Source organism: Corvus kubaryi, unplaced genomic scaffold (genome assembly GCF_017639235.1).
Source record: "Corvus kubaryi isolate FWS band 111438036 unplaced genomic scaffold, C.kubaryi_AGA036_p1.0 37392, whole genome shotgun sequence".
Taxonomy (NCBI): Eukaryota; Metazoa; Chordata; class Aves; order Passeriformes; family Corvidae; genus Corvus; species Corvus kubaryi.
The window spans coordinates 6,108,810-6,125,747 of NW_024581131.1; the positions used below are offsets into that span (position 1 = coordinate 6,108,810).

The 16,938-nt window shown below is 38.0% G+C and overlaps 1 protein-coding gene across 1 annotated transcript in view; it reads right to left on the bottom strand.

Annotated features, from left to right (window-relative positions):
• The window catches only part of MUC5B (mucin 5B, oligomeric mucus/gel-forming), a 44,074-nt gene that overhangs the window by 8,730 nt on the left and 18,406 nt on the right, over positions 1–16,938 (bottom strand). Inside the window, exons 10-30 of the mRNA XM_042038868.1 lie at positions 16,585–16,723; positions 15,449–15,559; positions 14,186–14,255; positions 13,612–13,749; positions 13,362–13,526; positions 12,749–12,843; positions 11,861–11,987; positions 10,847–11,102; positions 9,232–9,284; positions 8,762–8,862; positions 7,799–7,950; positions 7,231–7,369; positions 7,030–7,143; positions 6,323–6,502; positions 4,814–5,053; positions 4,004–4,160; positions 3,721–3,849; positions 3,248–3,374; positions 2,509–2,552; positions 2,221–2,412; positions 659–941 (exon numbers count right to left, since the gene is read on the bottom strand). Coding sequence (XP_041894802.1) covers positions 659–941; positions 2,221–2,412; positions 2,509–2,552; positions 3,248–3,374; positions 3,721–3,849; positions 4,004–4,160; positions 4,814–5,053; positions 6,323–6,502; positions 7,030–7,143; positions 7,231–7,369; positions 7,799–7,950; positions 8,762–8,862; positions 9,232–9,284; positions 10,847–11,102; positions 11,861–11,987; positions 12,749–12,843; positions 13,362–13,526; positions 13,612–13,749; positions 14,186–14,255; positions 15,449–15,559; positions 16,585–16,723 — 3,012 coding nt within the window. The remainder of the gene's footprint in view (positions 1–658; positions 942–2,220; positions 2,413–2,508; positions 2,553–3,247; positions 3,375–3,720; positions 3,850–4,003; positions 4,161–4,813; positions 5,054–6,322; positions 6,503–7,029; positions 7,144–7,230; positions 7,370–7,798; positions 7,951–8,761; positions 8,863–9,231; positions 9,285–10,846; positions 11,103–11,860; positions 11,988–12,748; positions 12,844–13,361; positions 13,527–13,611; positions 13,750–14,185; positions 14,256–15,448; positions 15,560–16,584; positions 16,724–16,938) is intronic.

The window sequence follows — 16,938 nt, forward strand, 5'->3', positions numbered from 1 at the left end:
GATGATGGTTGTGCCTTCTGTGGATGGGGCTGTGGGGCTGGGGAGAGCGGTGGTGGCAGTGGTGGTTCTAATTTTAGTATGTGGAGTGGAGGCCATAATGGGTGATGTTGTTTGAATAGCAACAGTGGATAATACAGTTGGAAGAGGTTTTTTTGTAGATGTAGGGGTGCTTTCTATGGTGGTTGTGAAAGTGCTGGCAGTAGTGGTAGCTGGGGTGGGCACTCTTGGTGTGGGTGTAACGACCGTTGTGCCTTGTGTTGGCACGGCAGTAGTACTGGTGATTATTTTGGTGCCAGGAGTGGTTTCTAGTGTTGATTCTGCGAGAGTTGAGATGGTAGTGGTTGATGATGGAGCTTGGGTCTCCACAGTGGAGGTTTCTGGTGTAGTAGTTGTGATTTGGTAACCTGTTGTTGAGACTTGCGATGTCGTTGGTGTTACTGAGGTTTCCGTCAGAGGAGTCGTTCTTTCTCTCAGTGGTATTGTAGTTACTTCACTTTCTTGGTTTTGTGTTGTTGGTTTTATCATTGTCTGTACTGTAAATGGTGTTGATTCTACAGCACTAGTTGTGAATTTTCTTGTGGTCGTTGTTGTTGTAGTTTGTATTTCTGAACATGGTATGTATCTGCAGCATGATACTCTGATTTCATAATTATAGCACTGCTTAGATTCTTGGTCCTGGTTCTTGCATATTAATCCTCTGCTTTGACTACACTCTATTGTCTGGTTAAGGTTGGTAATTTCTGTATCTGGATATTCTTTGGCTCTGCATTGAACATCACTTGGATTTGCACATACACTGTATCCTTTATCCTTGAGATTCTGAAATGTTTCATTATCTCCGCTGTCCTCTTTGTCTTCAGGCTGAGTGGAATCATACCATTCTGACCACTCACAGACATTTTTCACACATACAGTTGTCACTGGTGTTGCAGTTGTCGTTTCTGTAATTTAAAGGAGGAAACATAAGCCTAGTCTGGTCTTATTAAAGAGAGTTCCAGGAAGAAATTATTCATCTTCCATACCTTTTTTTTTGTTGTAAATAATTTTTTATGTTATGTAGTACTTTTAATTTTGAAGAGCTTGCTTTGGCAGTTTCAAGTTTAATTTCTAAAGTAGGTTTTGATATCTTGCCTCTATTATTATTCTAGAGGTACATTTGTCAACATCTATTAAGGAATTGTAGCTAAATATAAGAAATCTGATACCCTTTGCCCAGTATGTCACTACTTAGATAATAGATCTCACACTTGCTATGGTGTAAGTAGAGGAGTTTTTATTTTCCTTGGTATTATCTCTGTATTTATTTACTCTTAACTGCATAACCATGCAGACTTTAAAATATTTTTACCAGTTAATGATTTTTCTACTTAGTTCAATATTACAATATGTAACATATTTATAAATATAAAATATAAAATATATACTTAACATTTATGTATTTTATATATAGTACATTATAACAGAGAATACACATCTACTATGTATGAAATATATAATCTAATAGGTATTTTCTATGTATTTTAATAAGACTTCTTTTCATGTTCTTGGTGTTATGAAGATAATAATTTGGAATAGATATTACTTTCTCAATATAAATGTTACTTAATAGAAGACTTAAATTTGAATATTTAGTTCTTGCTGTAGTATAATTTTGCGGATATATTTCTCACAATTACTCAATAATTAATTAACTGCAGGAATGATGTAGCAGTGTACTCCAGGAATAGAAGGAAACTGTTGATTTGGGTATTAAACACAATTAGGAAAGATTCCAAAGAACAGTTATAAATAGTTTAAACATTCCCTCAAACTAAATTTCTTATCTTCAGTTTGCACTTACATGCTCAGTAATTTCAGAAATGGCAGCAACTGTCTTTCATGTTTTCAGAAGCTGGTCTAGAACTGCTGATTTTTTTTGCAAGGAAATGAGAAGATTCTCCAGGATGCAATGATTAATAAGCTCTACGATTTTTTCCCTTGGGAACACCCGGGTGAAACAGAGGAGACTGAGTTTGTAAGAAATGCTAAATTCATTTCTACATCCTTGACTGTGGTCTCCTTTTTCAACTAAAGCTGCCAGGTGAATTGGTGGCTCCAGCAGAAGTCAACAGTTTCAAGTAAAATTATATACTGTTAACTGATGAAAAGGTCATCCCTTTCAGGTAATTTTCAGTCACTTACAGAGATTTTTGAGTTATTTTAAAGATTATTCATGCATACCTGAAGCAGTAGTTGTGGGCTGACTTGTGGAAAATGTAAATGGGGTTGTAAAAATGTCACATTTAAAGATGTTTCTGCTTATTGTTCCATTGACATCGCATGTTGCACTGAAACACCATCCAGTTCCATCTGTGGTGTTATAGATGAGTTCATCGTATTTATAGCTCTTCTCTTCATAAATGCAGTTGCAGGCTGTAATTCAGAAGAAGTTTATTGTCAGTTCAGGCATCTATGAAACGATAATATCCAATGCTGCATTTTCTAAATAAGTGTTCTTAGCTGTCTTACCTTTATCATCGAACTTGCACTGTAAACCTTCTGATGTGCACTCACTGAAACAGAAAGGATAAAAACCCATATATTTCGTGATTGTGATGTAATTTTCTTAGTCATCTTCCTGACAGATACTGGCATCAAAAGGCAAGGTACTTTATTTGTGTTTATTCCTAGAGTGTTCTGTTCATTTTGGCTTCTTTTTGGCCATTATTTTCCAAAATCTTCCTTTATATTAAACTCGAACTTATATATAGAAGTGAAGTTAAATATTGTGCAAAGTTACAGGTAGAAGTCTTAAGGAAGACTTTCCTTATTTCCTTCATCTCATTCCTTGCATTTGCAATGTTTGTGTACTAAATAGAAGGCTAAAAGGGAGAATCTAATTGCTCAAACAATACAAGTAGGTAATAAAATCCTTGGAAGCAGGCCACTATTAAATATCTTTACTTGTGGCACAACATTTTTCCTACCACAGGAATGTGAAATAGAGATAGCCTAGTCATAAAGGACTTGTTCTTGATGTACCTTTATGCTGAGGACCTACAGTATAATCAGGAACAAATTCAATAGAACATAAAATCACATAAAACCTTCTCATTAATGTAGTAGGAAAACTGGCATTACATCGTAAGGTGTTATTTTTACATAGGTAGCATAAATTAATCCTGCACATAACAGGAACATACAATTTCCCCTAGAGTTTTGATCTTTTTTTCCTTGTATATGATGAGACTGGTATGTTAAGTCTTACCATATCTTACATTCATCCCGTTTATATATCTTTCCATCTTCATTATCATAACAGTCACAGAGACTAACACACTTCATCTGATCCTCATGAAAATATGGCTTGTCTGGTGGGCAGTTAGGGTAGCAGCCTGAAGGTGGAAAAGGTAAGATTGAGATACAGTCAGCAGAGGTTTTACTTGCACGGAATGCATTTGCAGGTCTTGTTTTTAATAGTCATAATGTTTTTACTTTATGTTTTGCAATAACTCTAGGAAGTAATGCAGAGTTAGTAGCATCATCAGAGCCTATCCATAAGAACTTAGTCCTGGACATCTCACTCCAGTTTCCATACTCTACCTCCATTCATGTGGATGTAATGATATTAGAGAAAATTGAATTGTGCAAATACAGCTGATGGGGGAAATACACTCCATTAAAGACAATTAAAAATACAATAATATGTACCCACTAGGAGGTATTTGCAGCTATTTTTACCTTCTAAACCTGGCAAGTCATTGAGGCATTTTCCACTTGGGTTCTTACAGGTCTTCATACAGGAAGCACCACAAGGCTTATAGTGCCATTCACATTCTCCTTGTTGATTGTAATAATCACAGAACAGTGCTGAGGAGAAACAGAAAGTTGGACATGTTCAGGAAAAAAAAAAAGAGCAAATAGCTTAAGCATGAAAAATCCACACAGTGAGATCTTAATGCACATGTGTAACATACTGTACATTTAGCTACCCTTTCAGAAGTGTTTATGACGTAAAACTTACGACAAATTGATGGGCTTCTCCAGGCTATGCATACACCAACTTCACTACATGCCTGAGCATAGGCAGCTACTGCTGTACAAAAGCAATCACAGTCTCCTCCAGTGTCGCAGGCACAAGCGTCTGTCACACATGCTTGGTAATATTTTGCTGGTTCGACCTGTTATTAAACAGAAATATAATACTATACATCCTGCCTTCCAGATTATTTCTTACCTTTGCTGGAGTAGTTTTCTTACATTTGTAGCATCTCAGAGGAAAGGCCTACATTGGTAATTTCTTTTTCTTTTGTAAGACACTGTGAAACACCAGAGGTGATGCCAAGTGATACATCCAAACCATGTATTGACAGATTTTTTAGAAACCCAGACTTATATCCTGGTAGAAGATTAGATTAATTTTCAAAAAAAATATTAGGCAACTGCACAGTTACCTGACAACATTTGTTATGTACTTAGTGTCAGATAAAGGCTATGCTGATACTTCATTCCTATGTTATTATTTCATTGAGCTTGTCTTCTGTACCTGGTATATGAGAATTTTTATTCAAGTCAGGCTGCAAGGAAATATGTGGTAATTACGAAATTATTATTCTTTTGTAATTATGTTTCTTCTGTAAATGTCTTTTTATTTCTTACCAGTATGGACTATAAATCTGTCCCACTGAGGAGGATTCAGAGTGAAGGTCTCCTGGCACAGTTTGAAGTGAAACATGTTAATAAATGAGGCGTGCATGTTAAAACCTATGAGGATAGCACCTTCAACAACACACAGAATTAGTTTTCACACTATCAACTTCTGCCCTGGTAATACCTGAGAGTGACAGGCAGCAAAGACGTTGCTGTTGATGATGCTACACTGCTTCTCTGACCAGGACTTCCGATAAGGGTTGGTAGAACACGGGTCCTTGACACTGGAAGCATCAGGGCATGTAGAGGATACTTTCCAGCTGTTTCCAAACTCTAGGACATTCTCTACTACAGATTGACTCCTTGTAGTGAAGTCATTGATGCTGTTGCCATCATAATTTCCACAGAGACCACAGACCTGGCCCTGCACAAGGGAGTAAATAAAATAATAATGGATGTGAGAAAACTTGAAACAAAATCAGAGACTGAAAGAATACTTGAAATTCAGCTCTTAGAATGGTGGGATTCCATTCTATCAGTCCTGAACCTCTTCATGCTTTGGAACAGAGTAACAGAATATGAGCACTAAGACTAGAAGGATACTACTCTTAACTCTTTTCTTTTAAATATGAGCAGTAAAACCACCTTTGTCATTGTAACCTTCTGTCTTTGAGGTATATTTGTAACAAGGAAATGAGGACTCACAGCTGACTAAGCTTTTCATTTAACCCTTGTTTTATGCAGTAGCTATACATATAAAAAACCAACCTTCTAACTATTACAAGCCTGTAAGTATTACCAGTTCAGCCACCTAATCTACTCATTGAGTCTACCATCAAGACTGCTCACAGGTATATAAAGAAATTACGTTTTCCTTGTACATCCAGAAATATCCCTCATTCTGAATGAAAGGATCTGTACAACAGTGATAGCCTGCAATAGATGCTTTCTCTATGTATCTAAGGTGCATACTTTCATAATACACTATTTTTATAAAATGCCAGTGGGTGAGGCAGCAAAACAACCTATGGTACTGAAACAAGTTGGCATATCTAGTTCTAAATTACACTTAGTTTAAATACCTAACTTAAATGTCATTGTGGTATGCAGTAAGGTAGCAAATTCTGTATTTACTACAGTTTTTAGTGCTTATATATCATAATCTAAGAGAAGGAGTATGAAAGTTGGAATTAATTTTCCTTATCACCTGTGTAATTATATGCTTGACAAATACTTGGTAGCATACAAGAAGCTTTCACTCATAATATTCACTCATAATACACTTCCTTGTTCTTGAAGTGTGATAATTTGTGTGTCAATGAGAACTGGAGACAATGGATTATTTTCAAGATCAAGCCTACTCAGTTGATTTATACACATGTAGTTATGTAATTTTAATAAGTCTGATAACCTTTAACAAGGTTCAGGTTGTAATTTCAACAAAGTCCAAAACAGCATTTTACCAACTCAAGTTCTGTCTGGCCAAATAGGCATGGAAAGCTGCCTTCCAAGCTCAGAACAACAGCAGGATGGTGGCATGGCTTCCTGAGGTATCAGAGGAATGGAAAACAGTGTGGGATGAACTGCAGGAATGCTAGAGACATCACTGTTTGGGATCCTGGTAGGGTCTCTACAAGATTCACACCCAGTCAAACCTGGACAGTAAATTGCCATTTAACTGCTAGTTGCACACCTTGAAACCGGGGCTGAGCTTGATGAAGATGCTGGTTTTCTTGTCCCACATGAGGATCAGTCCACTTTTGGTCTCAATTACCAAGTACACTCCCATATAGCGGACTGTGTATGGCGCCTCATCATTCTCTCCTCTCTTTACGACACTGACATGCTCTTCACCAAGGATCATTTCATAGCTCTGAAACAGGAGGAAAAGGTAAGGAGAAATGAGTTTAACAGCTGCAGCCTGTGCTCTCAGACATGTTTTTCTGCTTTTGAGACTACAATGAATAGTTTATATAATGAAAACAAATAATCAAAATGCAATAAATCAAAGCTATATAGTTCAAATCTCAGATTCCTGGAAGTGTGGTAACAGATATTTTAAATGGTGTACGTCAAAAAGTGTCTTTTGACTGTCATGGAGGAACTACATTGCATACAATAAAAGAATCTTCTGACACAATAGGCTAAATTTCTGCTAGACTGTTTTCCTTTAGATCTTTACTTTTCCCAAGGATGGTATACGATAGTGTGGGAAGTGGAAAACATAGAAAGGTAGGAAGGTCTACCATATATTTCATTTGAATCTAGTGTAAACCTAATTTAACAGTTGAATTGCTTTTAAAAATATTTTCCAACTTCTTTGAAGCAATAGAAATCTAGGCTTCTCCTAAGGCTTAGCAAGTACAAAACAGTACTGGTCTATATGCAAAACCTTCTTACCTCTAAGAAAACTTTGATAGATTTTGAGCAAGTTGTCCCAGTGTTGCCACAGGGAATATTTTCAGTGACAACCCTGAAGGTCCCATTGACTGTGCCACTTTTCCCACAGTGGTCCTGGGTAGAAAATAACATTTAAAAATACATTATTTTTACAGACACAATCAAGATTACCTCTTGTTTGTTATTGCTAGCTGTCAGTACCTGGACTAGTGTGTATTCACAGTTTCCATTGAAGCTGAACCTTTTGTCATCAAAGGTATTATAGTGACCATCTCCATAAACAGCACAAGTGCCCAGACATTGATCTTTGGTACATTCCCACTTTCTATTCTTGCATATACTAGAAAAAGAGAATGAAATATTTTAATAATAAAACAACTCATTCTTTTGCGTAGACATATCTGAACAATCAGTATTTGTTTGGCAGCTCATCCTTGCTAAATGCTATTTTCGTTCTGGAGTTAAAATAGTCTTTTACATTTTTCATGTAAAGAATTAAAGCAAAGTTCTGTTCTGCTACTCTGAATACCTTAACTGCAAAACAAGATAGTTAATGAACCCTGTAGTCCTAAAGGTTTCCTCCCATTCTGTGCTTTGACCATCTGACAGACATCAGAAGGCAATCTGCTCATACTGTGTAATCCAAAACTAAAAGATCCATCAACTGATTAAATTTGCAGTCCAAATCTTTCCTCACTGTCGTGCTACATAAGGTCTTTAGAGAGGCAAACAATGGAACCAGGAATGCTACTTCTGCAGATATATTTACCAGGTGTTACAGTCAAAGTTGATCTTTTCCCCAGGCTGATACATGGCTTCATTGTGAATACATGGACACTCCTCTTCAGGAATACAACCACCATTCCCATCTAACACAAGCCCATCTGGGCACACGCAGCCAGGTGTACATTGTGAGCTGTACTGGAAAAGATATGAGGAAAACATAATTTTAGAGTGAAATGATCACATTAGAAAAAAGAAGATTAAATTCTCCTAAAAGGTGCCTTATATGGTCTTATTGCTGCCTTGCTTAAATAGGAGAGAACTATGAAGTAATTAAAGGATAATGGAACAAAAAATAAGTTACTAGCCGTAGATTTAATAGAATATAAATCTGTTAAAGATAAATGTTTCATGTGTACCAATCCTGATTGTTCTGCTGGAACCTGTGAGATTTAAAACACACAGGATCTTGCACTTTGTAGTGGGTGATTTGTGACTGAATGGACTTTTAAAAAGAAAGACAAGTAATATTTTTTTCAGTTTGGTTGAGTTATATTGAAATCTATTTATCTCATATGGTACTTACTCATGGAATGGCATGTGGCTACCAAGGACTTATGTGGAGTAACATAATCAGATGGGCAAGAAGTTCATAACTGCAGCATGGTATAAGAAAGAATCATTTCTCCTAGCCAGTTTTTAGCCAGTAATTTTCTCCTACAAAAGTCAGATATGTGGTAGAGCCCTAGATTTTTCACTACTAGCTACCATTACCTGCAGTAGCTGAAAATGTAGACACTAATCTTGAGAATGAATTTGGATATTACTTATTATATCTTGATCCAAGGGTCCCACTGTTAATGCTTCATTACGTAATTTTAGCCTTTTGCTACAAGAATAAGGTATCTATGTTGTAGATTAGGAGTAGAACCGATAGATCAACTACTTTAGCAGCAAGAGCACAGACAAAACCTGGAAGCACCGTTTCATTGGGCCATGACATACTTACACACTGCATATCCAGAGTCTGGCAACTTTTTTGACATTCTGCTCCAGTTGTTCCTGCAGTGATGTTTTTACAGTCAAAGTAGAGCATGGGAGATTCACAGACTAGAAGAAGGAAAGAAGTGACACAGGGTTTATTACACTGCTGTAGCCATTAAAACCATCTACAAATTCTTTGGAAATTCCCTATTTCAGTTAGTAGAGGTTGTTGTCCCTCTTCAATCTGCTGATTAGATTCACTTCAGAGCACTGAATTCCCAGAAAAAACCACACAAAATATTTTATTTAAAAAGTCTTTATGTAAAAAGGGGTTTTATGATTAATCTAGTTCACTCCCGCCTTTTATGATAACTGTTGCACTGTAACTAAATGAGAAATACTTCTATTATAAATCCATTAAGAAGAATTAATTCTAAGAACTATTTTGTGCAAGACCTGGTAAAGCGAAAGAAATAAGTGGAAGATTAATTTTACCTGGAGTTGGATTTAGTGTTCCAATGCAATTCAGTCTTCCCTGGACACAAGTGCTGTAAGAGAGGGAAAAACAATTTTATTTTTTTTCCTCTCAAACTGTATATTGAGGTTGAGAGCTACTTATCCCTTGTCAAGTTTCAGAATTTTCAAAGGAATTCCAAGAGGCTGCTTTGCAGTCTTAGGAAATAATTTCTCTCAATACCACAACACGTGCTGCTTTCATATGATATCCATTATTCCTTAGCAGGAGAATTCATAGGTTGTAATGCATATATGTTACTGCTTGTTACTTACATTCTCATAAGATCTCTTCTTGCTGGTGTTGTCATAAATCTATACTTGAAATATTATGGAATTAAATAAAAAATGCATCTAGTACAATTTCTCTATCAATCTAGAAATACTACAGAACCATAGAAACCTTTAGGTTGGAAAAGACCCTTAAGGTCCTTGAGTCCAGCACTGCCAAGTCCACCAGTAAACCATGTCCCTAAATGCCATATCTGCATGGCTTTTAAATACCTGCAGGGACGGTGACTCAACTGCTTCCTTGGGCAGCCTGCTCCAGTGCTTGACAACCATTTTAGGGAAGAAATTTTTCTTAACATCCAATCTAAACCTCCCTTTTGAGGCCGTTTCCTCGCATCCTGTCACTTGTTACCTGGGAGAAGAGGCCGACCCACACCTCACTACAGCTTCCTTTAAGCAGTTTTAGAGAGTGCGCAGGTCTCCCCTGAGCCTCCTTTTCTCCAGGCTAAAAAAACTCAGCTCCCTCAGCTGCTCCTCATAATACTTTTGCTCCAGACCAGCTTTGTTGCCCCTGTCTGGACATGCCCCAGAACCGAAATGTCTTTCTTCTAGTGAGAGGCCCAAAACTGAACACAGGATTTGAGGTGTGGCCTCACCAGGACCAAGTACAGAGGGACAATCACTTCGTTAATGTTGAAGGCTTTACAAAAGTCCAGGTAGACAACATCCACAGCCTTTCCCTCATCCACTAAGCAGGTCACCTCATCATAGAAGGAGATCAGGTTGGTTAAGCAGCCACTGCCTTTCCCAAACACATCCTGGCTGGGCCTAAACCCCTGTTTGCCCTGTACATGCCAGGTGATGGCACTCAAGATAATCTGCTCCATGTCCTTCCCTGGCACCAAGGTCAGGCTGACAGGCCTGTAGTTCACCAGATCCTTCTTCTGGCCCATACTGTAAATGGGCATCACATTTGCTGACCTCCAGTTAACCAGGACCTCCATGGTTATCCAGGACAGCTGAAAAATGATTGGAAGTGGCTCTGTGAACACTTCCACCAACTCCCTCAGTGTCCTTGGGTGGATCCTATCTGGCCCCACAGAATTGTGTGTATTTAAATGGTGTAACAGGTCATTAACCATTTCACTTTTCATTGTAGTGGCTTCATTCAACTCTCTGTCCCCATTCTGTAGCTCAGGGGAATATGTACCATTTGTAAAAGTTGAAAATAAAGTTGAAAGAACCTAAAGTTGAAGAAATTGAAGACAGAGCATTCTATTGAAATTCAGGGTGAAACCAGCTTAAACACACCAGTTTTTAATGAGAAAACACACATTTTTGAATGTTTTAAAAAAGATTCACTTACCATACACGCCCATTTTCATGGACAACTTCTCCAAATTGTATTGGAGATCCTCTATAGTAGCAGGGGCATTCATTAGCAGGCACACATTTGCCACTCTCATCCATGTAGGTTCCATTTACGCAGGTGCAGCCATCAACTGGGACAAATTTGATGTTGCATGTGACATCAGGCTCACTCAGAGACCGGCAGGTGGGTTGACAGGAAGAGATGGTATAGCTGTAGCTCAGGGATTTGGGGCATGAGGTGGTGTATTTTGCTTGAGAGAGGAAAATAAAATAGATTGTTAATTCCAGATGGTAAATTCTCATGTGAAAAAAGAAAAATCACAGACAGTAAAAATAACATGTAAACAATACTGTAGATCTCTGCTTATGTTGCAACTTTCATGTAAATGTAGTTCTGAATACTCTCAGAATTTGGCCTGAAAAGCTACTGTACACGTGGAGTAAAGGACGCATGCAAAGAAGAAAAGATTTTTTTCAAATGGAAGTTCAGAAGGAAACCTCCATTTGGTGCTGCCACTCATTGCCAAGAAGAGGTTTAAAGTTCTTGAAGAACGAGACAAGGTGTCTCCCTGAATATCATCTGGTATGCTGAAAACAGACATACTGGGTGAGCAGAATCCAGAATGCAGATTCAAAGACATTTAATTTGCAAGTGTTCTGGTTGGTATTATTGGTATTGTTATTCTGAAACATCACGTTATCTCTGCAATAATTTGTGATGCTTGTAAAACTGTAGTGAAACTCAAAGTTGCACAGAAACAGGTGGAGGCACTTTCATAACAACAGTCCCTTTCCTAATGAAGCCACATCTTCCATTTATTCATATTCACTTTTGCCAGCAATGGATTGATTCTAAAGGGACAGCAGAGAATTACTTCCAGGAGTGCACTTAACAAAATCCCTTCCTCATCACTTACTGATTTGTCTAGAAATTAGTAGAAAATAATCTCTGATCAGCAATTTTTAATGACGTGTGTTCTTAGGAAATGGGATAGTGGAGAGTACTTACAACAGACATCAGCCCTCCATCCCTGCAGCTGGATTCCTTTTTCAGCACAAGCTCTCACATAGGAAGACAGGGATGCACACAGACAGTCTTCACTATTTTCACAGTTACATGTGTCAAACATGCAGTTCTAAGAATGGAGAGAAAAATAAGGTCTCAGCACTGGTAATATTGTCAGTCTTAAAAAAACCAATGAACATTATCTTTCCAGTCTTATTCCTTAATCCTTCTTCAGATATGCTCACTCATAGACAATAGTAACAGAGTGTTATCACTTTCTAGTCTTTGTCTAAGGTTCCTGGCAGGGGAAAATGCAGGTAATGAAAACTCAGTCCATATCTGCAGTTATAATTAGGAAATAGTGGTCTTAAAGTCTGTTATACGTTTCACAGCTTCTTGGTCCTCTGAACCATATTAGTGGATATGCTGCACAGTAGCTCTATTCACAACGTGCAATCTGGACACATCACCAGGGTCAATACCTGGGTGACTCCTACTGAGAAGAATGATTTGCAACACGTTGATAGCAGAATGATGGTGATTAGGTAATGGGCTTTTTGTTCCAAGTGGTTATTAGTGAGATGCCAGGCTGATAACGTGACAGTTGACTGATATTCAAACAAGCGTTTGACATGCCTTTACATACACTATCTGCCTTATGTGTAAAACCATCCGAGAGTAAATAGCTGCCTTTTCATCTGCAAACAAGTCAGGGTCTTGAAGCCAAGACTGACAACTGAAATAAAGTAATGTTACAACACAAAAAGAAACACATGTTGAAAGAAGGAAGTACTGCAGTACAGCAGTGAGGATACAGGCATTGTGTAAGCCATGTCTGGAACAGTTCCTATTTCTATTGTTTCCGAAGGGAAAAACAGTCTGACAAAGTACCGTGTGGTAAACATTGGGATTCACTGCATAGTGACAAGCAGCAAAAGGTCCTGTGCTGTCAGTGAGTAGTCCACACCAATGCTGAGCGTATTTTTCTGTGAAAAGAAGAAACCATACAAATGCACATTACTCTTCGCATTTCCTAAGTCACAAACCCATGCTGCCCTGGCCTATGAAGACAGTTCTGATTTTCCATTAAATCTCTTCTTCTCCTGTCTCTTTTTTTTTTTTTCTTTTCACTCAGCTGGGTCCTGGTTCAAAAGGTCAAGGTTCCTAAAACCAAAGAAGTGGACTTGCTGAAGGGGATGAATAAAAGGTTTCCAAAGATGCTCCTGCAATCCACTTCTCTGACATAAAGTTGTCAGCTTGGACATCTACTCTATTTTCAGTGACCTTGCAGTAGGCTTCACTTATGCTTCTGTCACTCTTTTTTTACATTGTTACTTATCTCCAGTGCTTTCATTTTGAATATTTGTTTCTGATTTCAGATGTATGTTTTTACCAAATATGTAAGTCTTTATTTTTTTATCTTTGCTTTCCAGCAGACATGTTTTCCTTAGGGATGAGCAAAAAGAAAAAAACCAAACCAGAAGAAATTCTAAGAAGCACTCACCATTATCAATGCTGAGTGCACAAGGATTCTCAAAACTCTGCTGGATATTAGGGCACGAAGCCTGAGTTTTCCATGTATTAGCAAATGCTGATGCTGTTCCTTCAATTATTCCACTTATAACCTTGAAGTCATCAGTTTGGATGTTATTGAAATTTCCACAGAGACCTGTTGAAGAGCAGTGAAAATTTTATGCTGCTCTTACTACAAAAAAAGACATTGATCAAGGTGTCCTTATATTTCATTCACTCACCACAAGTCTGGTTTTTGAAAGAAGCATCCAGGCGCACAAACACTTGCATCATGGGTGTGAATTGCACTTCAACCTGGACACCAAAGCTTGTGTCCATGATCATGAAGAATGATGAAGGTCTGAACATGGTGACATTGGCTACACATGAGAAACAAAATGGTCACTTTCTGAAAAAGGCCAAATGCTGAAAACACAATACTGTTCTTTTTCAATTTCTATGACAGTTTTTGCAAATTCAGAGGTGAAATAAAGATCTGGAGGTCAGAGATATTGCATGGAATCCTTAGTTATTGAAGCAGAGAACAAAAATCAAATTTCTTTCTAAGCAAGTGTGAGCATAGGGGTAGTAACAAAAAAAGAGGTAAAAGATGTAAAGAGATGTCTTCTGCCTTCAGTTTTGTGCAGTGAGAAGGAAGTAAAGCTGAGAGTAATCAAATCAGGAGACTGTAAATGCTGTTTGCTACTGTTTGAACTCTTGCCTTTGCTTGTCCTGTCTCCCATTTCTCTATGACACCAAACATCCCACTTTACTTCAAAAGCACTTGTGTCATTCACTATTAGAGAAAAAAACTACCTGCTGACATGGGCAGCTGGGTGTAGATGGAGTTCACAAACACACCACCATCAGGTTTGACCTTGACGATCTGATAAGGAAGAGGAACAAAAGGCAACTCTGTGAATCACAGAATGGTTTGGGTTGGGAGGGACTTTTGAAGATCATCTAGTTCCAACCCCCCTCCCTGCCATGGGCAGGGACACCTTTCACTAGACCAGGTTGCTGAGGGTCCCATCCAGCCTGACCTTGAACACTCCCAGAAATGGGGCATCCACACTCTCTGGGCAACCTGTTTCAGTGCCTCACCACCCTCAAAGTAAAGAATTTCTTCCTTATAGCTAATCTAAACCTGGCCTTTCAGTTTGAAGCCATTCCCCCTTGTCCTACGACTTTGTACCCTGGTAAAAGTCCCTCTCCAGCTTTCTTGTAGGTCCATTTTAGGAAGGGAAAGGCTTCTCTAAAGTCTCTCCAGAGCTTTCCCTTCTCCAGGCTGAACAACCCCAACTTTCCCAGCCTTTCCTGATAGGAGAGGTGCTCCAGCCCTGTGTTTGTCTTTGTGGCTGCCTCTGGACCTGTTTGCAAAAGTCCACGTTCTTCTTATGCTGGGGACCCCAGAGCTGGATGCAGCACTCCAGGGGGGTCTTCCCAGAGCAGAGTAGAGGGGAGGAATCCCCTTCCTCACCCTGCTGGCCACACTGCTTTGGATGTAGCCCAGGCTGGCCTTCTGGGATGCCAACCATGTGTGAAGAACAGCTATAGTCCAAAGAGTAGTAATGAGGAGGACTCCAGTGATATTAATTAAACAGATATTCAATAAAAAGGGTAGATCTTTGTGATTTCACCTCCCCCTTATTTCTACTTTGTATACTTTACTAATTTTCCCTGCCAGAAAAATTTACTTTTGAAGGGACTTTCTTGGCTTTTGAGGGGATTACATCATCTTGTTTTCTTTGAACACATTTTAGTGATTAATTACATCCCTAACTGTTGTAATTATAATTACTAACCTTGAAGCTCATGGGTTTTTTTCCATCTAATTGGCAGAGAAAATAGCTTTTTTCTGCTTTGTGAGTACAATATGCTTCTTAATGAAATTCCACAAAGCCAAATTTATGGCTGATCTGATTTTCATAAGGAAATCCACTTCTTTTCACTTGATTAAAAATATCATGTAGTCATCACATATGCTGAAAACCTGACAAAGAAATGAATCTCCCTGACTGATTAAGCCCTAGCTTCTTTTCTCCCCATATTTTTATTGTGCTTATTTTGCATTCTTACAGTTTGTCCTTTATTCATATTGAGGGTCACTGACTTTAAGCAGGTCTCAGTGTCAGTTAGGCCACACTTGAGTAGTTCTACCAGGATGGTAAATTTTTCATCTTTACAGTCCTGAAAAAAACCAAAGTCAAGTTATTTCACAGAAGATTAATTAAAGAAGTTTTCCCTATAACAGTTTCTCTCAATTCTGAAAACATATTTCTTTTTCTGGAGAAGATACAGACTCTAGCAAATTACAGACCTTCTTTGGCTGAAGATTCAGTTTTGCCCTGTTTAATTATTAGGAGCAAGAAATGTAGAATCTGGATTTTATTGATTGTATCCATATGGATATCAAGATGGAGATGGATATTCATATTTGGTGTTTTTATTCATGATGACTTCTAATGTTTGATTCAATTCTACTCTCTCATCTTTCTGTAGCTAGTATCAATGCCAGACAAAAATTTCAGGTAAGACATATTTCAGGTGAATCTTTTATTTCCTTTTACTGAATTGTGCAGATGGGGAAAAAGGAAAAAAACAACAAACAGAAAAAGCCCCTAAAAGATCAAAATGTTTCACTTACACGTGTCTGTGACTAAATATTTTAATTATAATTAATTTCCAGTTTTTCTGAGTTATTTTTAAATGTTTAAAAATGTTTAAAAGCTGAAATATATCAGTTAACTTTAAGTGATTTTCTATATTTGAACTCCACAGAAATGAAAAAAAAAGTCTGTTTTATAATCTTTTTTTTTTAAGAACAGTTAGTGTAATTTTTAGAGTTGTACCATTTGGCCAAATACCATATAATAGAGTAACGAGGCAAAAATTACGCAGCCCAGTAAGAAAGCTGGATTAGTTGTACTGAAGGTTGCACACTAAGCAAATTCTTTAAAAAGACAGTGCTCTTCAATCGCTCTCTCACAGAACTGGAAATTTTCCAGTGAGCACCACACACGGTTGCATGACATCCTAATAATTAACTGGTGACTGTCATTGGAATGGTAGCGTAGCAAATATCTGGCTAAGTGGCAGGGAATTTAATGTCTGTATATCAGAAGTCCTAAGTTTTGTAAGTGTTGGTTGAGATCATGTTTCCTTTCTATAAATGTATAAGGCTTTATGACCTAGAAGTATCTTCTGAGTCCCACCTTAGAGAGGACGTAAGTGCAGTCTCCATGGTGATCGTAATGCTTCTTATCATATGTGGAAATGTGGGAACCTCCCACTACAGAGCATGTTCCTGGGCATGACTTGTCTTGGCAACTCCACTGGCCTCCGTTACAGGTACTGGAAGGATAAAGTTAAGTGAATTCAGTCACAGTGGTCCAGAATAAGAGGACGTTCAGTGCTGTTAGATGCAGCTGCTTTGCTATTGCTTTTCCCTTCAAGCTGTGGTTTGAGATACAGAGAATCCAGGCTTAAGATTTTCCAAAATGTGGCGAACTTGTGATTCAATGCATTGAAAGCAATGACTCTGGTAACCATTATCCTTGCTTATTTAA